This window comes from Excalfactoria chinensis, chromosome 1, assembly GCF_039878825.1.
Source record: "Excalfactoria chinensis isolate bCotChi1 chromosome 1, bCotChi1.hap2, whole genome shotgun sequence".
In the NCBI taxonomy this organism is placed as follows: domain Eukaryota; kingdom Metazoa; phylum Chordata; class Aves; order Galliformes; family Phasianidae; genus Excalfactoria; species Excalfactoria chinensis.
Genome location: NC_092825.1, coordinates 25,645,684 through 25,672,168, shown reverse-complemented (window position 1 = coordinate 25,672,168; position 26,485 = coordinate 25,645,684). Strand labels below are relative to the sequence as shown.

Sequence of the window (26,485 nt, the reverse complement as noted above, 5' to 3'; positions counted from 1 at the left end):
ACAGAGTTTTCCAACCAATCAAATAATGGCTGTAATTTCAGTAACATTTCAAGCAGCTGTCCACTTAATCCCAGTATCTCCAAAATACCATTGACTGTTCATGCTCAAGAACAGTTAGAAATCTATTCTATGTTGTTTCCTTTTACCTGCCTGTATTGAATGGAAAAGTGACTTCAATTGTTAGAATGGTGAGTATTTGCCTTTATTCCCTTTTCACATCCTCATATGCATGAACACTACAAAGCAAAGTAAAAAAAAAAAAAAACAAAACAACTCAATCAAATGAATGAATAAATCATCTTGAGTTTGAGTTTGCAAATTACAGTTAACAGTCCTCCTTCAGCAGAACATATGTCCGCCTTATCTATTAATTAGCTGCTAACACTTTATCTGATCATCATGCAATTTAAAGATCACAACAGAATCAGTTTTCCTCCCACCTTTCTTGCTTTCCAAAGAATTATTATATATATATAATATATATATGCATATGCCAATGAAACTTCAAGTATACATTGTTTTTACTGCTCACATCCCACTCTGGTTGAGGATTATGTAACTGCAGATCTCAGTAATTCTGGTGTGAATAGATGTGAGCCAAGAAGCAAAATACTTGTAGTAAGGAGTGCAGACCTGCTGGCTAAATGTCAACATTTGCTTTTAGAGTAGATACTACTGAACTTACGGTACGGTTCTAGCCCCACCTGCATCTCGTCAAATACTTGATGTAGACTTGATAATATTATTTGATGTGTGCTGCCAAAATAGAATGACAAATTATTATTTTCTGATTAGCATTTTGCCACATACGGTTTTCTGCGTGAATAAGATTAAATATTTGCTTTAGTCCAATCAGGTTAACACTCAATGTAGTGGTTTTAGTAAACCTGCAATGTAGGATTCTAATGGATACACTAATCAATATTCAACAAGCAATGGTATTTTTCTTCATTCAACAGCAAGGTACTACCACTGAGCTAACACAACCAAAGTCAACAAGAATGCGAAATTCTCACTGGCACCACTTATACACAATTCTTCCCTAGCAAATAACACATTTCACAAATCAGATCACTTAATTAACTTCCAGATCATTAACTTTTTAGAAAAAGAGATCTTTCTTTTTAATTATTACAGTTGCAAAATGGCCAGAAAGAAATGTCTATGTCATTCCACTCATATCCATTGCCATTAAATACAAAGAATGCACCCAAACTCTATACAGCCATGACTCTTACAACCAGGTCTTGTAAGCCTGTTATTTATATAAATAGACTTTAAATTAAATAGCTATAGATGTAACTATAAAACTTATTTTCTCCAACAACTGCTCAGTTTCCACAGTACCATAATAACTGCCTACCTAAACCCATCCTAAGCACAGCTTGCTATCTAAAAAATATTAATTTTAAAATTGATATAATGTTATAAGTACAAGATAAAACAAGTTTTCCTTTCATCAACAGTATTAACACATTCATATAAAGTATGATACCCAGTCTAAGAATAGACTGTAACACAGATAATAACAGTAGAACTACATATTTGATTTTTATCAGGAAAAGACAAGAGATTTTTTCTACTAGCTGAAGGGATAGAATAGGAAAAGATTTTCAGAGGTCACTGAGGCCCAGCAAGTAAAGTGATTATTTAGCTTCTATGTCAGCACAACCTCTTTTGCAGTGTCCTGCCTGCCAGAAGATAGATGACTTGGTATAGGGACCTAAGCACAAACAAAAATAGAACAGAAATTGGAAGACTTAAGAAGGTCAAGCAGAGGTGTTCTTAAAAGATAGTTCAATATTTTAGTTGGAAAGAAGCTTTCTTAAAATTAATGCAAGACCCAATAAATATCCACTTGTGCTGTATCTGTCAGAATTTCACATACAGTTAATTACAGCAACTGATTCAAATTCAAGGTAGTTCCTTCAATACATACATTCTAACTGAACTTTATTTTACTAGGCTAGTCTTATTAATGAAATTACAATTAGTTAGGGCTTATAGCATGCATTGACTTTACACCCTTTGAGAACTCCTTTGTTTCTAGCATATGAACAGGTCCGTGTGCCTTCAAGAGGCAGATTCTTTCCATTCAAACAAGTCTGAATAAATTTGTGGAATGATCCCATAAAATAATCACGGCAATAACCTTCTCCAGTTTCCATTTCTGAACAGGTATCACTGAGGAAAACAGCAGCAGAGACAGTTTCACACATAGTACTTTGATTCTTCCTCCAGAATCTTGATATGCACTGGATTTTTCAAAGTACAAACACACACATAATCTGACACACAAAAAAACACTTAGAAATTATCAATAGTAAGGGAATTCACCAAAAAGCCTACAAATAATCTTACAGTCAGTGGAAGCAGTTACAGAAGCTACTTCATATTCTTCATTACAATAGAAAAGATTTTTCTTTAAAACTCTAAGAATTTTTCCACCTCAAACTTTGATTTTATATTTAAAGAGATTACATTTTTGAGAATTCATGAAAAACTGACAAAATATGCATTTATTTCCTCATTATTATTACTATTCTTTAATAATATGCTTTTAAAATACAGTTTCCTATAGTTCAATACTTTAGAAACATTTTAAAAGCACTTAAAAACAGTTTAGCATTCAGAAAAAGAGAACAAAGTGCATTGGTCCTCAAACTTTTTCCCATTAGCAGTTATTTTCGCAACATGTAAACACACATTTTCAATCAGAAATGGAGGGATACCTGGCAGTCTACCAAGCAAGCATGTTTCTGCTTTAAGTCACACCTTGTAGAACACAAAGAAGTAGTATACTTTCCAGTTTTAATTTTCCAATTAAAATTACTATCTACAAATGGTTATAGCTTTGAAATTTTATCATTCAAAAACCTAACAATCCTTTCTATACTGTAATCACTGAATCTACTCCCTTGTTGAGAACCTATTAACCAACTCCAAACTTTTACTTGAGGAAAGAAAAAAAAAGAAAAAGAAAACGTTTGAAATCTCTGAGATAACACTGCTGTGTCTTCATTTCAAAAGCTTACTTAATCTTTTTTATTTATTTTTTTGTAAACACACAACACTAATTTTGCAGTCTTTTACATGCTGCAAGAACTTCTTTCTACATTAAGCTGGGAATTTTGGAATAAGAGGAGGATGATTTTACACTCAAGATACAAGGTTTTCAGTAGCAACATGTAAAAAGAATTCCAGAGCTATATAACCTTCTATGGCAGCATCTTTTTTCATTGTCTGCATTTGTAAACTGGAGAACTACCTGTAGGTTAGTTGGAAAATTATCCATTAATGCACAATAGAAGAACACAATCTCCATTACCGCTAGGAACAATAGTTGCAGCACATATGCCTAGGACCTGCTTGAGCAGCCCACACTGCGATGCAAACGGATACAACTACAGTGCAGCTGGCACTATTATTTTCAGGAGTAAAACATCTACAAGCCTGTAACTCAGCAATATCTGATGAAATTCAACACATCTGTTGGAATCTACCTAGCAGAGCTTTTACAACACAAAATGTTTATTTGTCTCACCACAAAAGCTACTGAAAGATCAAGGACTGTTTGGTAAAAATATGTATTCATTTACCTTTTAAAGATAAACCCACGTGCCATGTGACATTCTCCAATCAAGATTTGAAGACAAGTAAACAAATTGCCAAAGCAAAGAAAATAACACACTTTTAACTCTCATAACATACTAATGTTAAGCACTGAAGTAAGCGATTAAAGATTACAGCATTCATTTCAATCAGTTGCAAATCACTTTAAACTTCTGAATTCAAAATTACATAACACTGAAGTCTCTTACTTCCAGTATCAATAAGCATGATTCAAGATAAAAAATGATAACATAAAACAGCTTTTAAGAAGCTGGGATATAGACATTTGTAAAATATTAAGCTGCAAGTACAGAAATCATCCTGTTCTACCAACTTGTTCTCTCCATTGGTTTTATCCGACTCTAATTTTATACTTTTAAGGACTAATGCCATTCTAACTGTTGTGTCTAAAACCAGCTACAAGCACGTGCATGCACACAATGTCATTGCACAGCTATGGCCGTGAAGCACAGTTACAGCTACATCATGTCAGCTGAGTTGCAAACCCAGGGATGACAAACATAGTATGTTTCCATAAAGATGTAGTCACAATTTAACTCCTAAAGTATGCATAATGTACCTGGGGACAGAGCGTTCCAGCAAATAACTGAAATACATATGTTTATCTTGATTAGACAATAAAAGAAATACTTTCAGATTCCCAACCAGTATCACAACCATAATCACAGAGTGACTGATGCTCTTTCTTGGGTCACGCAAAGCCATCCAGATTAACTCATCTCTTTGCTCCAAGGTTTGGCTTTTGGCCATCTACTAACAGTGAACTTCACTGGGTTGGGACCTCAAGAGTCTGTTCTAAAACCTGTGATAAAAATAGCACCCACTCAAAATGACACATTATTTCTAACAATATGAAGAACAACTCAGATAGACCTGGTCAAGCTGTCAGCAAGGAATATTCAGCCTTATGTCTTGTCCTGTAAAAGACCATCCTACCACAACATCTTTCAAAGAAAAGTCATGATAAATTGTAAGCAGTTGAGTAGGTTTACAATTTTCAACTGCTTATTTCCATCACACCACCACCTTCTCATCTGAATTTCTGACAGGAGCAAAAAAAGCAGCATCAGATCACTGTGAAACTGGACTTCCCTCTTTCTGTCTTGTCAAGATCTGCCAAATCTGGATCCAATGAGGATCACTAAGTAAAAATTTTGAGTATTCACAGCACACCTATTCAGGATGGAGCTACTAAAATTGTAAGTAAGCAATCAAAATGAAATGGGTAAAAATATTAACATGTTTAATATTTTAGCTTAATGTATTTAAAACTTGCTAATAAAAGCCTCACGTAATTCAAACAACTCACATGGGTAAACAACCACATCTAGATACTTCATCCTCCAAAGTCACAGAATGGCCTGGCTTGAAAGATACCTTAAGGATCTTCTATTTCCCATCCCCCTGCCATAGGCAGGGCTGCCACCCAATGCATCAGGCTGCCCAAGTGGCCTTGAACACCTCCAGGCATAGGGCATCCGCAGCTTCTCTGGTCTACCTGTGCCAGTGCCTCACCACCCTCTGAGGAAAGAATTTCTTCTTTATACATAATCTGAATTTTCCCTCTTTAAGTTTAAAGCTGTTATCCCTTGTCCTGTCATTACATTCTCTGATAAAGAATCCTTCTCCAGCTTCCTTGTAGGCCCCCTTGTAGGCACTGGGAGAAGTCTTTGCAACACCGTGAAAACCTTTAAATTACAATATGTTTTAAAATCTACTAGCAGGCCAAAGTTGCGTCTAACAAACCTATATTAAGTACTCCAGAAGTTGTTACTGAGATACAAAGTACCCTTCAGTTCAGAGGAAAAAAAACGTTCCATAGGTTGTTCTTTTGCCTTGTGTAACTTCCCCTGTATTGTTCTTAAAGTGTTTTATGAATGCGATGGTTTGATTATTCCAGATATTTTACAAATTATTAAGAAAAACTTAAGAACAACGCACAAATACAATGCAACCTCTTCCACAAGGGTGTACGTGAGCTCCACCAACAGTAGGTGAACCTTTCAAAACAGAAAAAGGAGGAAAAAAAGACAACACTACCTAAAATAAAATTCATTGTGTCTGAATAAAGAACAAAACGAAAGCAACCAATGCAGTCAGTTAGGATGGCACCACAAACCTTCAAGAAGCACAAGCACGAAACTCTTCATTCTGTTTTCTGAGCAAACAAGATGATCTTCTGTTCAGTTAATTAATTCTTAACCAGGTATATCCATCATGTTAAAAAGTTACTAGAGCATGATTTGGGCAGGGGAGCACTCAAACAGACAAAATCAAATTTTACAAGCAGTCACTAAGTGACTTCAAACTGGAGTTCCTTTGCAATAGTGTTGAAAATAAGATTTTTTTAATGTTGTTGCTAGATTATTTAAGGGAATCTTACATGCCTTGCAATAAGAAAGAACATAAAAGAAAGATTAAGTTTCTTAAAAAGGACCCACTACATGAGCTCTTGCATTAAGAGCTGCTAGTAAAAACTGTTACATGAATTACCAGTACAGTGAAGAGGTAGAAAAAAAAATAATTAGAATAGATATCTGACAAAAAGGAAGCCAGACAGTACAGTTTTCAAAGGCAATCGTTCTGCTGTACACTACATAGCATGCATTACAAAATTCAAAACTTTAAGCTCAAATGATCCAAATATGCACTATGAGTATTACATCACTGTGTTAGTTATTCACGTTTTGACACTCCATTTCTATATTACATTAACGCTGAAATGGAGTTTCTGTCCTGTTAGCCTTGCATATTTTTAGCAGTGAAACACTGCCACCTTTTGGTTTGATACATAGACCTGCCCTTTACAATTCTATGCTTTGGTCTTCATGCTACATTTGTCCTTTAAGAAGAAGGTTGAATGATCATGATCTTCTTTAAAATTTGGTTCAGTAACAAGATTTCTCCAGTAAAAATAAATAAATACATACATAAATAAATAAAACAGATACTTAGTGGTGACTGGTAAGAAAACACAATTATTCTCACAAGTATGAGAACACAGCTAAACAACCTAAAAAGTATATTCCATTTAGCCATATGCTTATCTCTATTTTTTCTCTAGCGTAACAGTTCTTTTTTTCTTAGCAGTATCTGTATACAAGTCTACTGTATCACACAGTATTTTAGACTGCACTCCTTTTGGGTAAAGAAATATTTTAAGTAATGCATTCTGTGACCATCTCCTGACTTATGCAAAACCATTACAAGAATAATAACATGTTACCAAAGAAGGATGTTCCCTGCTCGTACATATACCTACACTATATAAGAGATAAAATATTAAATACAGATTGTTCAATATTTACATGAGAATGTATTGAAATGTATGCAAGATCACTTACACCAATGACACGATGTCCCCACGTTGCACATCATAATTTCGAATGCTCCAGTGGTTTAAGAGCACTACATCAGATGTTTGTCTTCCCCCAGGATTCAAGGAAGGCTTAGAGGGAGGAAAAGAACAGCTTTAGATCTGCAATGCCTGTGTGAACTCTACATCTAATTCACATTTTATGGTGGTCAAATCCTGAAGCTATATAAATTACTAAAAATATGCTCAATTATTTTAAAAGGATCAAGAATGTGTTTCTATAAATACATTTCTTTACTAAATGCCATATTAAATACCATAAACTTATGGCAGACAGTGTTCTACATCTTTCAGTGTACTGCTGCATGCAAATTAAATGACATAAGACATATATTTAGGACACACTTCATGAAAAGTAGTGTTTGCCTTCACTGTCAATGATTTAAAAGATTACAAACAAAGGAAAACCAAGAGAACAAACTCACAGAATCACAGAATCACAGAATGACCCGGGTTGGAAGGGACCTCAAGGATCATGTAGTTCCAACCCCCCTGCCTAGCAGGGCCACCAAACATACGCCTTTACTAGATCAGGTTGCCCAGAGCCCCGTCCAACCTGGTCTTGAACACCTCCAAGGACGGGGCATCCACAACCTCCCTGGGCAGCCTGTTCCAGGACCTAACCACTCTCCTAGTAAAGAACTTCCCCCTAACATCCAACCTAAATCTTCCCTCTTTTAACTTAAAACCATTTCCCCTAGTTCTGCTATTATCAGCCCTTTCGAAGAGTTTGCTCCCCTCCTGGGAGTAAGTTCCCTTCAGGTATTGAAAGGCTGCAATGAGGTCACCCCGCAACCTTCTCTTCTCCAGGCTGAACAAACCCAACTCCCTCAGCCTGTCCTCATAGGGGAGGTGCTCCAGCCCCCTGATCATCTTCGTGGCCCTCCTCTGGACCCTTTCCAAAATCTCCATATCTTTTTTGTACTGAGGGCTCCACACCTGGACACAGTACTCCAGATGGGGCCTCACAAGAGCAGAGTAGAGAGGGACAATCACCTCCCTATCCCTGCTGACCACCCCTCTCCTGATGGAGCCCAGGATCCCATTTGCCTTCCGGGCTGCCAGAGCGCACTGCTGGCTCATGTTAAGTTTCTCATCTATTAGGACCCCTAGGTCTTTCTCTGCCGAGCTGCTCTCAAGGACAACTCCTCCCAGCCTGTACAAGTGACTCCCAGAAAATACAAACTTTCTGCAGGCACATTAATGCTCATACAAGCAAAATGCACCAAAAAAAATGAAATATGTAGTTGTAGCAACATTAATCTTCATGATCTTTGCAAAGGCAACAAACAAAATACCTACAGCAATGGTATTTGCTTAACTCTGGTTCTGAGTTAACCCATCAGAAACTGATCTTCTCTAATTTAGACCCTTCAATTAGAAGAAATATTTAATACAGGACATTATAATCCCATGCAACACCAAAACTGACATGAAAGCAACAATATTTGTTAAAATTGCATTTATTTTTTTCTTAATGGGGTTTCCAGCGTTCACTTCACAGTATAAAATGTTCTTCTATCTGTGCCACCAGACACTGACTTCTGAGATTCCTCTGCCAGATTAGCTGTACTTCCAATGAGCAAACCAACCAAGGTACACAACTGAAATTCACCGATGTCAACATAATTAATTACATAGTGTTGAATAAAAATATTCTTCCAAGCCAAGATGGGTAGTCGGCATTTGTTTTTAAGCTATTTAGAAGCGTTGATTTAATATTTCATCATATTTGAAATGGGATATGTGAGTAATAGGTTTTAACATGTAACAAAGTAACGTGCCCAGATCTGAAGTTGGTGTAATACATACAAACACTACATATCATGAGGATCGAAAGTACAAATTTGCCAGGAGAGAGGAAGGGAAATGACACAATATTTCCAGCTAAGCCACAAAGAAGATTAGTTACATCTTCACCCGTGGACTGTAGAGCAAGTTTCTAGTCAGTCAAGTTTGTGGATCAGAGCAGCTCATATCCACATCCACAGAAAAATCCTATAAATCTAAGCAGTAAGGACATCAACATTCTCCATTATTGTATTTAGTTGAGCCTATCCATTGCAAGTGAATGACAGACAAATGATAACCAGGAACAGATCCTGGGTTATTATTAATCATGACTTTCCAAAATTATTTTCCACTTCTATAGCATTTTTCATGAACTAATAGTACCTCTGCATACAAATTCACAAACAATTCACAATCATACTTTACCAAAGGAAGGCACATGGTCCATAAGTTACTAGTGGTATCAAAAGTTAAACAGAGAGGCTAATCTAACAAAGTGGGAATTATTTCCACAAAATAAGCTCCTTGGTTTGCACAGTATTTACCCTAAAGGGCTTAGAAAGAATGTCAAAGCAAATGGAATTTGGATTTAAGCAACCTGCTCCAAAATATAATGTTTTTTTACAGCTGATACATAGCAAGATTTGCATGAGAGTTTATAAACTCCTTTTAAGTAGTTGTAACAACTTCATCTTACAAAGGAATATAGCATCACAGTATTGCCCTAGCTGTGGTATGCCAATTGACTCGTTTTCTGTATTTAAACAAAGGCAACATTTCACAGTTCCAATGTTCCAATTACATAATCTTTTTAATTCAAAGCACTCCAAATATAACGTCATATTTCTTTCTATTTTTAACAATATATTGCTCATGGTTTTTGACTTACAGAGTGGATATCCCATCCCTTTCTTATTAGAACTACATTTGAGAGAAATATGACAATGCAGGGTAATTTGTTTTCTTTCCTATAAAGCAATACTGACGTATTCAAAATGAAATCATAAAAATACAGAAACACTATTTTGGTAGATAAACGCATGAAAGGAAAACAAAGAGACAACTTTCACTTTTTATCTACACTTACAGTCTTCTGTAAAATATAATTTACACTCTTCACTATTTCTCTCTAATGTAAATATGAAGTGTGAGAGATAATCTCTAATACTTATTTACTCAGGTCTAGCAAAACAAAAATTCAGCTTCTGAAGAAGTAATCAATAGGCTCACCAGGGCTCTTTACTTTTATAAGAAATAAAATAACAGAGGGGCTTCTTCTTTTCCATCTCTCAAAGCATTATAACACATTTGCCCACGTTCTTGGCATAAGAGCACACTACAAATGAGACACGTAGGTCTTAATTTAGAACTAAGGTGCAGAAGTCACAAAACATTCGCTCTTCCCAATTACCAGCTAATCTAATGCTAAAAGCATGCAAATCAAGATCCCCAGCCATACAATGAGGCCTCGCAGGACACGAGGTTCTGTAAGTAACAGGGTAAAAGCATGCCCTTTTACAATAAACAACGATTAACTTGATAGTTGTTATGCTACTAGTGACTGCAAGGTCACAACTTACTTGCTTTTAGCCTAGGGAAGAGAAAGAATATTCACATAAGCGCACAGGCTTATGTACAGTGATCCTAATAATAAAGTTAGGAGAAACTTCAACAGAATAATTACAGCTGCTATTATGCATAGTGGAAGAATAGAATTTTCAATAACATTTGCTACTTAAACAAGCGAGCCTTGCCAGAGATCACTGGTCAGGCTACTTGCTATAATACTTGGTATTGAACTTTTTGTGACAGAACATGTATAAATAGAAAGCCGCACAGACACCACCATTTTTCATCTCACTTGAAAAGAGCCCATTTTATTTAATAAATTTAGAAATTCATGCATCAATAAGGCTTTCCTTTTTCCATATATATACATATATATATGAATAGTTTGTAATATCAGAGAAGCAATGCAACTTAGGACAAAGAGATGTAAATGGATATCGAAAAAGGATGTTCATATAATGACAAACATCTTGAATGGCACATTCAGCATTACAAAAGCAGTCCCAAAAAATCCACAACATCAAATTAACCAATCATAATACAGTTGTTTGTGTCACATTCAATGCTATAATTCACTCAAATTCCCTTGAAACCCACTATGAAGAAAAAGAGCTAGATGAGCACATGAAGCTGCAAAATTCTAAGCAACCAAAAAACATCTCGAGTGAGAATTAAAAGAAAACCAGTAATTTTGGGAAGAAAACAGAAGGCAATAAAACAATTAAAAATGTTGAAATTACAAGCTTCAATAGTTCACTATTTCTCCCTATACATTAGAATTAATATTCACATACAGTTAAGTCCACGCAAGTGATAGAATTATGTCAGGTGGCTACAAGCACTGCAGAACAACAGAATCCACTTGAGAAAATGAAATGCATGGTTCATCTTAAATGTCTGGGAATAAATCATGAAATATGTACTTCCAATAGAACCTTCATGTAGAATGCTTGCCAGGGTGTCAAGAAGTACCACCACCATCAGTAACTACGAAGCAGCAATATAGCTGCTTCAGAAAGAAGACAGAGTGAAAGAAAGGGGAAGAGAGATTTATTCCTTGCTTCTTATCACAGCTTTTAATTTCAGACTCAGCAGGAGCCACAATGATAAGCACACAAAGCCAGCTAGACATTTTAGTGGACTATTACAAATCAAATTATTGGAAATCATACCACAATATCTTCACATTGAGACAATACAATATCATTAGAAGCATGCATTTGATGGATACATGCTGACTGGACTTCACTCTCCCTCGCACTCATAGCTTTCAGACACATTCAATACAGATCACTCATCGGGGAACACAGCAAATAGAATTCCAAAGTGATGACGTGCTTCTTCAAGCAATTCTGCAAAAGAGGGTTATGTTCCTTATAATTATAACCCTGTCAGACTTACTTCTGTGTCTAATAAATCTTGGCAAGGAAATTAGCATTTTATTAAAAGCACCAGGATGGGTGTTTTTGTTTGTTTGTTTGTTTTTGTCTGGAAAACATCCATGCACAAAGAATCATCTTAATTTAAAATAAACTTCTACTTCAGTGCTACACTCCAGAACAAAATGAGAGGGAATTATTCCGAGTCCGAAAATTCATTAAAATTGGTAATATTCCATATTAGCCATACTTCAATCAACAGAAGAATTGTTTAGTAGAAATATATCAAAGGAAAAGCCTAGATTTTAATCACCCACTGAACACATATCACTTTCCTCAGCCATCAGGAAGAGTGCTTATCCTTTTTTGTTAAGTCAGATAAGTGAAAAACTGCAGTGTTTTTCACATCTTTTATGGATAAAGAACAGTTAACCACAAGCTCTTCCATGTGACTACAGAAACAACATTCCAGAGCAATACCAGAGGATCTTTCAGCATTTGAAACTTTGGCTTCAAAGGAAACATAAAGCGGAGATCCCAACCAGAGTCACTCAATGAACTTTTGGACTAGAGAAATCTTGAAAACTTCTTTCCAGCTATCGAGTTAAAACCATCCCAACGAGAATGGATAAAAAAAATAGAATATTATGTCCGAGACAGAAAAAACAATGAAAGGCAATTGAAAAAAAGAACATGAAACTGTTATTTCTGGCTTTCTATTCTTCTTCCACTTGCTAGAGCAAATTTCTGGCTCTGCATCTGTAAGCTCTCCTGAGATTCTCCAACATTTGTTTAGTCACCATTGATAAATAGGAAACATTTACGAAAAGGGAAAGCATGATGTATGTCACACCTTACTTCTGCTCTTAGACTGTAGAATTAGTGGACTGTGATGATTTTACTTTGGTCTTAAGACCTCAATTGCCTTCTAAACTACCTGAGGTTTCTTGACAGAAGCTGAACACCAGACTACAGACTACTTCAACAGGTTCTGTGCCCACTCTATGCTTTTCCATAGTATTAAACACACATGAACAACCCCAAGCCCTAGACCAAATTTTCTCTGAGTGAATGCTACACATTTCAAACTTCATCAACTGTTCTGAATTGTTGTCAAACCTGTCTTTAAGGTTTTGAGCTTATCCAGAAAATCAGAAAAAAGGCTGAGCACCTGATAAACAAATCCTTAGTTTCCACTAATTGTAATGTTGCAATAATAGAACAAAATAAATTACAGTATCAGTAGTGATGCAAAGCAATATGTATTGCATATAACTTAAAAAAGCAAGGTAGAAATACCAGCTAACTACATCACAACATGTATTTTTAAAGTTCTATTAACAGAAGAAACAAAGTAGTCATTCATTATCACCACCAGTATTTATCTTCTAAATGTGACAATGCATGTTTCTATTTATTCATTTACACTGATGTATAAGCAAAGTGAAAATAGTGAACTGATATTTATTCTCTGACAAGCCTATGATTACCACCTATGTTCATGCCATTTGCACTTTACCACTTTTTATTTTGCTTTAATGACACTGAATTTTGGGAAGTTTAGTTCTCAAAATTTTCATATTATAAAAGTGTTTGTGTAACGAAGTAGAAACAAAACAATTCTCTACTATAATTATGGTTGTTTGACACCAATTGAGAAAGCAAGATGCAAAGAAATCTACTGCCAGTGGACAGTCACTTTATAATTTCCAGACAGACAGAAGACATTTCCAACAATACCTGCATTGATGCTCCTTCCACTCTTGCTACACAGGCAACCCTGTCTAGGAAGGTCACGGTTACAGGAACAGCAACAAAGAAACCTTTACAAAAGGCTTTAAGGTATCTTCTCCCAAAACCTTGAGCCTGTGCCATATCCTGAAAAAGATTAAGGGCGGAAAAAAGCAATTACTAAACAATCTTTAAGTAACAGTGTTGTCTGCATTCATGGATTGAGGAGGAGTTAAGATTTAAGTTATTAACTCTTAAGGTCTCCCAATACCCACAGTGAGAAAATGGATGTGAACATGAGAAAGAAAAAGAACAGCAATCTACATTAAGGGGAAAAAAAATAATATATATATATATATTAGAAGTCAACCATACAGAAGAGAATTTGATTCTCAACATTTTCTCTTCACATATTTTGACCATTTCTTGTGATCCTCTGCTAGCAAAAGTACTCGATAAAAATGACTCAATGATAGCAGTTCAGCTAAGCAAGAAGCAAACTGATACAGTCACCAAAAATTCAACTACATGTTTCTGGAAAAAAATATCAGCTATATGGAAACAATCACCAAACATTCAATTGCAGTGCAAAATTCTGTAAATTTTCTCCCTATACACTGGTAATTATACATTCATGAACCACAAAGATTGACTGCATTGTGTAAAGGAAAAGCTAATAGATTCCAACACAAGGGCAATTCTTTACTAAAAAGTTCCATACGCACAAGTCATGCATCATTTATACACTGATGGTAACTGCAAACATTTAATATCAATTCAACTTGTCACAGGTATTACTGGGATACACAGCAACATAAAGACACCTTATTTTCTACTACATAAAACCCTTAAAAGCATAGTGGCAGATTACATAGCTATGACATAATGACACCTTACTATTCACTCCAAGTCACCATTCATTATGCCATTGGTTTTATTTAGCCCCGAACCAAAGAACATTCTTGAAAAAACAGCTCCAAATACACTAAAATAAAAAAGTTGCTTGATCAAGCAAGGTGAGTACTCAGGTAGTGCTGCAAAGGTACAAGTCTACTTTTCTTTACTGCAATTGGATTCGTCCCCTGCCAGTTACTGAGCACTTTCAGCTCAGTCCGCAGCAGACCCTCCAAGATACCATCCACGTGTGTCAGTGATGACCTGGCAGGACTTTCACAGGAAACAATCAGTACAAAGGTGAGCTCCCCACAGCAATTTATAAAGTGGTCACATTGGAAATAAACTGGCACATTTCTAAGATTTTACTAATTGATGTGGCATTTTAATTAATTAACCTCTCCATTCAAGGTGAGGGTGTGACAGACACAGTGTTAGGGTATGAAAGCCATGCGGTAGGCAATGCCTGAATGAAACGGCACGGAGACGTGCTTCAGCAGCTCTGAAAGTTCAGTTTAATAAACTTATTTTATCAGAAAGACAAGATTCCTCAATGCTGTATCACAAGAAATACAGTTCTTCACCTATTGGCAAATCCAATTTAAACCATTGTTTCTCTCTAATGAATACCTGGTGGAGACTGTAAAAGATCAGTTTGCTGAGTCCCTGCTCCTTCTATCACATCATAAATCTGACAGACAGTAATAGAAGAAGAAAACAGACTGTGCCCTGAACTTCTGAGTCCTTCACTCTGTTTAAATTCAAGGACAACAAAAAAAAAACAGAAATATACATAGTTCGGTACAACCATCTTAACAGAACATTTAGAATTGCACGATACAATCATTTTTCCTCGGTTGCATTTCCAGAAATATGGAAATGGTTCATTATTTGTATGCAAGGTACAAACTCAAATGGTTTTGATGAAATACTACTGAAGGCAGTATTTCTGCCACAATAGGGCTACTTAACTCTACCAAGCATTACACTTAGGAAAGCCAGTTCTACAAAATAATGCATCAGCAGATTCTTCACTTGAATTCTTTATAGATACTAATAGCTTTGCAATGACAAGATCTGTCTTCTAAAAGACTGGAACACCCTTAGTAATATTACTGTCATTCACCTTCACAACATTTGAAGTTCCTTTTACTTTTTTAAGCTGGAAGTATTTCACTATCACCTATAACTTTTGCTAATAGAAGCTTAACTAGTAAAAGGAGTAAATATAAAGTTAAAATGTTTTTATTCCATCTTACTGTGTAAGAACTCAATATTGGAACCAATCTATAAACATATACTACTGCCTCAATCAGTACCTACTTACCTTTACAATTATTCCACATAAAAACAGAATCTCCAGAAAACTGCTTTTTGTCTACTGTTTGACAAATGATACTATTCCATACACCCCAACTCCTTTCTCTCAATCCATTAATCAATCTCCAGTTGCAGTGGAATTGCCAGGTCACAGCCTGAACCGATGGCTGAACACCAGGTGAGAAGATATGGCTACCCCAGGAAGCTCAGGTGCATGCAATGCTCCTGATGACACAAAGGAGTGGAGCCAGGATCCACCCCTCCACACTCTCATTAAGAGATGCTGCCAGAAGAGTCTCTCTGCATAGTGACTGTACTCCTTCCTCTTGAGCTGTCACTGGCTCTTGGAAGGGGCGAGGCAATTTTCTTTCCCTTCTACCTGCGGTTGCTCTGTAGTGCCTCTATCCCATTACAAGGCACTGTCATTATCATCTTTTTGCTTTAAACCAGTTTTCTGGATGGAATTCACTCCTGGGGCATGAGGTCTGGCCTCACAGACCTCCTTCACTCTTACAGTAGCAGCAGAAACAAAACACGGTAATTAGGCCATTCCCACAAGCATCTCCACAACTTTCTACGTACAGTTCATCCTTGGGGTGAAAGACATAGTACGACAGATCACATACACCTGACTTGAGAAATTTTTTTGAGAACTTTAAGAAATTTGATACATTTGCTTACTTGCTAAATTCCTCACAGTCCAGCCTATTTTTCATTGAAATATGAATGTTGACCGCACCCCTTCTACTAAATCTATTCAAAGATCTTGTTATAAACTTCTGGCAAAAGACCCAAGCTAGCAGCTATTGGAACATCTAGCATCTGCTGAAAAACAATTGGTCAGAGAATCCACAGGAAACCAAACATATGTTCTTGGAACTACAAACTAACAGCAACAAAGAATCCAGCAGCCAGTTTTAAAGCAGTAAGATAAAACGCAGTGGTCCCACTACATCACTTGGTAACAGGAGCAGCTGAGGACAAATATTCAGGACCTATATAGTATTTACAAGATGCAGCAAAACACCAACAGCAACTGTACAAGCAATTGATTTTCAAAGCCAAGAAGAATCATAGATTTGCTCATGTTAGAAAAGACCTTAAAGATCGAGTCCAACCAGAGCCCAACCACACTACACTAACTCTAACAGCCCCCTGCTAAATCGTGTCCCTGAGCACCACATTCAAGTGGTTTTTAAACACATCCAGGGATGGTGACTCAACCACCTCCCTGGGGAGCCTATTCCAGGGCTTAACCACCCTTTCTGTAAAGTTTTTCCTGATATCCAAGAGCTACTGTAGGGAAGGCCTTCTCTACTTGCCCTGTATTTTCCTTCCTCTCTACTACATAACTGATCAAACTGATGATTTTATCTTCTGTACACACACAGACAAACCCTTCATTTCCACTCGTGCACAACATTCTAGAAGTCTCTTCACTTCCCATAGGAGAGCACAGATCTTACCGTGACACAAATGGAGCAGTCCTGTAGACCACTCTACTCCAAAAGCCCTTCTTGCCAAAAGAAGATGCACATTTCAATAGCTTGAAAACTACTTAAAAATAAATAAGTCTGTCCATATAATAAGTTCTTATCACAAGGGTAGGAAATATGTCTGTGAAATATTGATGCCTAACAATACTGAATGAACTCTCCAGTATGAAGACTTAAAAGATTTAAACATATGCCAACAAGCAAAGCAAAGGATTCTTTGCTAAGAAAATTAATGAAGGATTCTAAACAGTTCATCAACACATATTTCCTTATCTCTGCCCAATCAGAATAAATTGAATAAAACCTTGAATAAAGCAAATCCCAGCACTCAAGAAATGGTGTGAGAGAAACAAACAAGCAAAACACAGAAAAAAAACAATATAGAGATGAATACAGTTGCACCATTTATAAATTACAGTTATTTTAGGGATGAAAAACAACAAACAAGAAATTGTTATTCCGTAGAACTGACAAACTCCAACACAGCAACCTTGAAAACTTGTTTGAAATTGCAACATGGACAAAAAAAATCCAAGATCAAAAATGCCAGCATACAGCAGGTCAAAGCATTAAGAATTTCATATTGTGCAGCCCAGAGATTAAGGCAGATGGAGCACAGCATTATCTACACTGAAGTATCTGCTGCACAAAAGGTCCAGGGATTATAATGAGCCTCTAGTGAGCACTACAACATATGGAACAGAGATGCTATTTAGATAGCTCTCTATGTATAAAATATTTATTTTTCTTACACTTGCCTGCACATTAGAAGACAATGTTTATCAAACAGCCTGCAGAAACTCATCAAGTAATATTCTGAAAGCCCCAGGTTACAATATATTTGCAAATCTAAGTACTTAAAAATTACCCATGGAAGTACGATAGGAAAAATAGCTGTAAAAACAAGGCATAAGCAGTCACCCACAAAGGAAAGAAATTGGCCCCTGATGTGATTCTACAGGAAGGCGTGTGAGGAACAGGAAGGAGGGAATTACAACCAATATGTAAAACTACCCAGCCAAGGCTGTTAGCTTGAAATGACCTATTTAATCTAGGTAAGAAACTAGTAACTATACTACATATACTACTGTAACTTACTGTTCCACTGAAATAACCAACTCTCCTGTCAGCAGTGCCATGTTTGTTTGTGGGTTGGTTTGTTTGTTTGTTTTGTTTTTTCTATAATCCAATGGTATCATATATCCAGGCATATAAATGGCTTGAAAACAAGGCAATCTTCAGTAACAAAATACCAAGATGTGAGCCTGTTTCTGGTCTATCCTATGAAACATGAAACAGAGCAAGAAACATGAGCTTTTACTTTAAGCAAGACTGGTACAACTTGATGACAAGGCTATATCTAGTCTAACCACTGTAATGAATGCTGCTCAGTATCAGAATTTGCCTGACCCTTTGCACACATGCCTTTTCTGAAGTCTTTCATGAAACAAGGTCAGAGCGATAGTGCCAGCAGCCTGACCCCCATTTCTCACTTGTCACACATTTCACTAACTTTTACGTTGCAATAATTTTGTAAGGGGGCAAGTATGCAGACCTTATAGTAGACTAATGTAATTCATATACATTTATCCAAGTACAGGCTGGTGCATAAAAGCAAAATGTTGATGACTGTTACAGAAGAATCAAAATACATTAGTGCATGTAAAGCTTTCATTTAAAAATACTGTCCAGTTCCAGAAGGAGTTTTCATTTATCCTTTACTAAAAGGCAACTCATTCTGGTATTATTCCACCGCAACAGTGAAAATTATATTCTGTCAATATATTCATACTCTACATGCAGGCTTCCATCGTAGTATTTCTCCACCATTTAAATTATCTCCCTTCATTCCTTTGGCACAGACACGACAGTCATTAAAGAATATTGCTCTATTACAAGGTGGGAAATGCAACAGCTTAGAGAAATCATGACTATGTGGTCATGTAGCATTCCTATTTGATACAGTGTTAGCCACAAAAAAAAATGTTATAAGCCTACAACCAGGTATGATCAGGTGATTACAGGCATCAGATGCAGATGATAATTACAGTTCGGTGCCAGAAGCAGAACTTTAATAAAAGCCAAATCTACACAGCCAGAAGAAAAAGATGTTTAGAATAGTTCAATTCCAGATACCTTCCTGCCAAGCAGAAACCTGGCACTAAAAGGTTCTTCCCCAAAGGCTATAAAGGAAACTAAACTGAACTGAGGAGGTGAGCTCCTAACTGCAGACTGACACCAAACACAATACAGAGATAGGACAGAAAAGCACTTAAATCTTTGTCAGAGGCCTTTAAGCAGTATGAAGTACTGACAGAGGATCTGAAGACTTGTAACACACTGACATTATTCAACTGAACTTGCCAGCCAACTCTGAGCTTCCAAGAACAAGCCTGGAAGAGATGGTGATGTTCAACTTCTCACACAGGCATTTAAGACCCAGGGAAAGCTGACATTAAAATCCATCTGGAGCCAAAAAAAAGGGTTTGAGCTGTTTTCTTTCAATTGCAAAGAAAGTTCCCTTTATCTTCAGGTTACACACCTAGAGATTAACAGCCCCAGCACACACAAGTCAAGGCAGGACTTGAAATAAGAGTGCAGGCTCAGTTAAACAGCCTGACAAACACACTGCTTGTAGTGTCAGGTGGATCTCAAAACATGTCCTCAGGCAGCACTACTGCTCTGCTTTAGTTACTTTTCTGTTTATATCCTGAGGTAGCAAATTCTAACCTCATCAGCACTTTCAATAGCTATCCATGCATGCTCTAAAATGCACTGCTGTTCTGTTCTTCCTAGATTGGCCGCTCTGTCCAGATCTAGCTGCTTTCTGTTCCAAATACATAACAACAGATTTTTGTGGGTCTCAAATCCACAATAATCCATTTACTTATGCCCTAGTTTCAATTAAAGCAATAAGGTTTTTCACGTAATAGTTCCCATCACTATGAAACATGAAGAAATTTTTACTGCACATCACGACACTAAAAAAACAGTAATAACACACATAAGTTTCAGAATCAGACAAAGCCAGATCAATAGAAGGACCTCTCAGCTTATGAACCACACCAAAACAAAAAGCTATTTTATGACGTTGGCCCATAAAATCAGAGGCAAATGATGGTGGTATAGTAGTAGAGGTTAAGCCTTCACACCACTATTCCTTTACACATTGCTGCTGTGTGACAGATGGCAGCAGAGGGGCAGCCCAAAAGAACCATGTCTGACATGGAACTGCAGATGAAGAAAAGGTATGTCAATGAATTCCTTGCATCTAGTTATACTCATCAGTGCTTGCCAAACAGTGATGTGACCACAGTGAGGCAGTGGGCAGTGTGTTTCAGCAGTGGAGACAGTGACAAGTCTCTATTAAAGATTTTTAGGAGTACAGCATCGAGGCTATTCTCCATTGCTGGTGAAAATGCACAGCTAGAGGAGAGGACTGCTGAAGAGTGTTCTGTAGCTGAGAACTTGCTCTATCAAATAGTGTTCTTGTTCTTTTTGTATTTGACCATAACCACATTTGACAGTAACCATACAGGTTAGAGGCTGACCTGCCAGAGAGGAGCTCTGGAGAGATGGATCTGGGGGTCTTGGTGGCAAACAGATTAGCCATGAGCCAGCAGTGTGCCCCTGTGGCCAAGAAAGCTGATGGGATCCTGGGGCAACATTACAGAGAGTGCAGCCAGTAGGTCAAGGAAGGTGATCCTCTTGCTCCACTCTGCCATGGTGCAGCCACATCTGGAGCACTATATCCAGATTTGGGCTCCCCAGTTCAAAAGACACACAGATCTTCTGGAGAGAGTCCAGCAGAGGGCCACAAAAGATAATGAGGGGCCTCGAGGACCTCCCATACAAAAGAAGGCTTACAGAGCTGTGACTCTTCAGCCCGGAGAAGAGAAGACTGAGAAGGGATCTTATTACTGTTTATAAATATCTAGTGTGACAGTAAAATGGATGGGACCAGGCTCCTCTCAGTGGCACACAGGACAAGGAGCGACGGGCACAAACTGGAACACACAAAGTTCCATCTGAACATGAGGAAGAACTTCTTTACTGTGAGGGTGACAGAGCACTGGCACAGGCAGCCCAGAGGGGTTGTAGAGTCTCTTTCTCTGGGGACATTCAAAACCCACCAGAATGCTTTCCTGTCAACCTACCATAGGAGACCTGCTTTAGCAGGGGGTTGGACTTCATAAAGCCTACAGGTCCCTTCTAACACCTACAAATTCTGTGATTCTGCGAAACAGGAGGCATTACTTTCAGAGCAACCTACATACTACATTCCAGCACAGGGACTGACCCCATGCACAAAACAGCTCAGACCACAAGTCATAAACATGGAAGTAAATAGCTTATTTTTACAAAGTAATTTTATACATCAAGGACATGAATTTTACCTTCACAAATAATCGTGTATTTCCACAAAGACATTTTACTCCCAAAATTCAAAGCAAAAGCAGAAGAAAATGTAACTGTAGATAAAAATTTCCTTGGAAATTTAAGTAACAAACAGTTCAGAATGGGAAATAATCAGTCATCTCTCAGTTTAGACAAGATATTCAGGATTTTGTTTTGTGCAACCAAGAAAAAGAACAGCAATATCATCGCTTTTCTATTGACACTGCAACAGAAAGACAAATAAGTAATTTTTATAAACGAGATCTTTTCAGACAATTTAAACTTCAGATGTAATGCAAAATCTTTAAGTACTATCTTACAGGTGACTGGCAGTGTACCAGTTGCTCTAATCTGAAAAATAATTGCTTTTATTCATGTTTCTGTCTCTTCAAACAAACTAAAATGATTCAGATATAACACACAGAAAGGAAAGTACTGGGATACTTCAGTTCTCAAACACGCTTAAGTGAACAACATAATGTGTGTGAAGTGAATGTTCCGTGTTGCCTTTTGGTGTAAAGATTCAATGCACACAAAATAAGTTAATTCTATAAATTGATTTGAAGAGTCCTTTGCAACCAGCTGCTGCTCTGTTTTGGTCTCAGGCAGACTGCACAAATGGTGTTGCCTCTAAACAGACTAAATTTAGAAATTATATTTACAGCAAATCACAGTACAACCTTTGATTTTAAACTCATCTACACATTTCTCTACTCAAATCGCTGTATTCTTTCAAGTACCGCAGAACTGTTACTCCACTTAATTGTGGTTTTCCTGAACAAAACTCTAGGGGAAAAAAAGACGGTCAATACTTAGCTTTAACCAAAAAGGAATAAAGTATTTCTATAACACCAAGTAAGCAGCCAAAGGAGAATAAAAGTATTCAACTCAAAACACGGATGTCTTTAAAAGAAACTCTTCTGTATATTTTTCCATTTGAATTAAGAAGTAAGGTTAGTACATGATAGGGAAGCCTAGTCTAGATGAATGACGCGAGCTTCTAAGATACTCATATTTAAACCATGCAAGTGTGTACTGGGTATACAAAGACAAAACAGTAAATGACAATAATATTAAAAATGCTATGAATAAATAATTCCAAAAGGAAGAGAGAATTATTTTAGTATTTAAGAGGGATTTTCCATTTTCAGTGTACTTTACAAAAATAGCCAGATCTCACGTGACTATATAAAGGCAGCTTTGTGCCTACTTGTTCAAAACAAGGGAGACTTAGAACTGACTCTGAAGTATAGTATATCTATAAGCTCTAAGGTCTGATGGACCAAATACCTACCCTGTCTGTGGTAAATAAACTAAATGTACAAACTAATACACAAAACTGTGCCCTTGAAAAATAACTTCCTCTGTTTTATCAACTTAGGTTTTATCCTTGAACATTAGAGGTCACTGTGGGACTTTCTACAAGGGTACCCAGCGTACTCAGCAACAACCATTCACCACCATATTGATTCCCAGTCTGGGATTTGTGACAAGTTCAACTGCCACATAAATTTCTCAGCTCTGAGGAAAACAAACAAACAAAACAAACAAACAAAAACAGCTCAACTAAAACCAATCATTGAGGAATACATCATTATTCGCTTTACTAAAAAATGAACAGAAAAAGCACTGTAGAGCCTTGGCAAATGAATAAAGTAAAGAGGTTCTTTCAATGTTTGCACATTCATTTATTTCTACTATAAACTTTCACAAAGCCAGAGAAAGGTAATCCACTGGGTCATTCCCCCTTGAAGCTAGGACTCTAAATAATAGTTGAAGAAAATACCCATTTAAAAGAGTACTAAATCCCATTCATAGAGCAGTATATTGTTCATACAACTCAGTATCTGGTATCTCCAGCACTTCAAGACTACACAGAATCACAGAATCATAGAATCCCTGGAGTTGGAAGGGACTTCGGAAGGCCATCTAGTCCAACTCCCCTGCAATGAGCAGGGACACCACAGCTACATCAGGTTGCCCAGGGCCTGATCCTGTGTCGCCTTCAAAGTCTTAAGGGATGGGGCATCAACCCCAATAGGCAACCTGTTCCAGTGCCTCACCACACTTACCGAAAAAGATTTTTTCCTTATATTTAACCTAAATCTACTCTCTGTAATCTTGAAGCCATTTCCCCTTGTTCTGTCACCACAGACCCTGCTGCAGAGTCTGTCCCTTCCTTTCCTGTATCTCCCCTGCAGATATTGAAAGGCTGCTATCAGGTCACCTCACATCCTTCCCTTCTCCAGGCTGAACAGCCTCAGCTCCCTCAGGCTGTCCTCAAACAAGAGGTGTTCCATTCTGTGGATCATTTTTGTGGCCCTTCTCTGAATGCACTCAATTTGCAGTGTACATTCCAGGCAACTGCAGTTGGTATTTTTTCCCTTGATACATGAAACAGAATCATATTTCTCATACTTAAAGGCTAAAATATTTCAATTGAAAAGCAAACAAATAAGAGATTGCCTCTCTTCTACAAAACTAAAAACGGCCATTCCAGAATGGCTAGTTTGAGGTTCAGAGAAGGAATGTTGGTGTTCAGCTTGTCCAATCTGAAGCAACTTTCCTACATCACCAGCTTCATTTTTTCAGCGTCTCAACATACAAAATTGATTTCAGTCCAATAGAAAAGCAAGATAAAAGAAAAAGCACATTGAAATGTTATCTAATTAGAAAATATTATGAGGTTAGAGCCTACTTGGTGTTCTGCACCAGGTTTTCTCTCTAAGCTTTTCACTGACTTCCAAAACACTTCATCTCCCTTAGACAGGATAAGAACACCATGGAAACCTCTCTAGGAACTCACTGCAGAAAGGACGATGGCCTCTGCACAGCAGAACTGACTGAAGGGCAAACGCCGAGCATAGAAAAGCCTACACTTTTAAGTGATACCACACTAGATTATAGTCCAACACAGTAATTACCCTCAGAACGTTCGGGATGTATGTTAACAGGAAAGCCAAGCCTCCACCTTACCGCAGCGCAAGCAAACGCTGCTCACGTGTGTCTCGCACAGCACAGCCACGGCTTCCGGCTCCCACACATCAGCACTGAAAACCACAGTACGCAGTGAGCAAGTAGCTCACAGCATTAGCTTTGCCGCTTCTGTTTGACCAATCTCATCCCACTTTGTACTACAAAAGAGGAAAAGACAGCCTAGTAATCTCCAGCAATAGCACAGCTCCCACGCCTCCCGCTGCCGCCCAACCGCGGCGCCACAGCCCCGCACCGCCCAACGGCCGCCCGAGGGGCGGAGCAGAGGGGCGGCGCGGACCGGAGGGCCGGGCAGGGGCTGTGCAGCACAGCGCTGGCTGCGGCGCCTGCCTGCCCGCCGGAGGCGGCTTCTTCCTCCGTCGGCCTGTTGTCCCCGCGCTCCCCTCCCCGCTATTCCCACGCCGCTCCGGCTTTCTGCGCTTACGTCTCCGCACTGCGCCTCCCGCCGGCCGCTCACCTTCTCGCGGCGCTGCTCTGCTCGGCGGGGCGGGGGAAATGGAAGCGCCTCCGCCGCGCCGCTGGGGGCTCCTCGCCGTGCTTACCCGGCCGGGCTCGGTCACGTGGGCACACGGCGGCGCCGGGCGCTGCGTGCGGAGGGCGCCGGTCCCGCTGGGGCGGGCGGCAGCTGAGCCGCGCTCCCTCAAATGGCGGCGGCCTCCCGCTGCGGAGCGGGCACCCGGCTGCGGGGCGGGCGGGAGTGTCGGGCGTTGTGCCCCGCAGCCGGCACAGGCTGGCGGCTCGCCTGATAACTGACGCGTTTTGTAGTCCCGTCCTCGTTTTTTTCCCCCACAAAGGATCACAGAATCACAGAATGACCCGGGTTGGAAGGGACCTCAAGGATTATGTAGTTCCAACCCCTCTGCCTAGCAGGGCCACCAAACATACACACCCACTAGATCAGGTTGCCCAGGGCCCCATCCAACCTGGCCTTGAACACCTCCAAGGACAGGTATCCACAAACTCCCTGGGCAGCCTGTTCCAGGGCCTAACCACTCTCCTAGTAAAGAACTTCCCCCTAACATCCAACCTAAATCTTCCCTCCTTCAACTTGGATCCATTTCCCCTAGTCCTGCTATTGTCAGCCCTTTCAAAGAGTTTACTCCCATGTCTTGGCAGCTTGTGTAGCAGTACTGTATTACCACTCACAGTCGGCTTCCAGTCATCTGTTACACAATGAAAGCTGTTTTCTTCTGTCTAGCACTAATGGTTATGCTAGGGACTGTGATTTTGCAATATTTAGCGCTTTTTGTATTTTCAATGAGTGCAGATGTTACCATGGTCTGAAGCAAGAGGGTTTTCAGAACAGTTCATATGTATTCAGGAGAAAACAGGCACGCTTGTGGTATAAAATCCCTTCAGGGTTCACAAGCACAAAATCATCCAGTTCCAGACCCTGCTATGATCTGGTTGCCACCCACCAGCTCAGGCTGCACAGGGCCCCATCCAGCCTGGCACTGAACACCTCCAGGGATGGGGCAGCCACAGCTTCTCTAGGCAGCTGTGCCAGCGCTTCACTTTGAGTATTTCCTTCTATCATCTAATATAAACCTGCTCTCTTTCAGTTTAAAGCCATTCCTCCTTTCCTTGTCACTATCTGCCTGTGTAAAAATTTGGTTGATAAGCTCCATTTAAATACTGGGAGGCTGCAGTGAGGTTCCACAGTCTTGCTCCCCAGGCAGAGCAAGCCCAGCTCCCTCAGCCTGTCTTCATATGGGAGGTGCTCTGATCACTCTCAAAGGCCCTCTCTGGTGTTGTGTGCTGGGATTGCTGGAGGTGGATGGGGGCAGCAGGAGGGTCATAGCAGCTGCAGGGCTTAGTTGCAGGTACTGGAGTAGTGCTGAGTGCTGCTCGGCAGGCATAAGCCAAGCCCCAGCACATTGCAGGAAATGCTGGCTTTGGGATTG

General features: G+C 38.7%; 1 protein-coding gene across 5 annotated transcripts in view; it reads right to left on the bottom strand.

Moving 5' to 3' along the window:
- Positions 1–25,208, bottom strand: part of IMMP2L (inner mitochondrial membrane peptidase subunit 2) — a 431,112-nt gene extending 405,904 nt beyond the window's left edge. Inside the window, exons 1-3 of one of the 5 annotated variants that reach the window (XM_072346445.1) lie at positions 25,039–25,208; positions 13,489–13,626; positions 6,978–7,081 (exon numbers count right to left, since the gene is read on the bottom strand). In XM_072346445.1, the coding sequence (XP_072202546.1) occupies positions 6,978–7,081; positions 13,489–13,623 (239 nt within the window). In that variant the 5' untranslated portion in view covers positions 13,624–13,626; positions 25,039–25,208. Of the gene's footprint in view, positions 1–6,977; positions 7,082–13,488; positions 13,627–15,700; positions 15,839–24,511; positions 24,708–25,005 lie in introns of those variants that run through there. The other 4 variants (XM_072346462.1, XM_072346470.1, XM_072346478.1 and 1 more) reach the window with 4 other exon arrangements.
- Between the last annotated feature and the right edge of the window lie 1,277 nt (positions 25,209–26,485).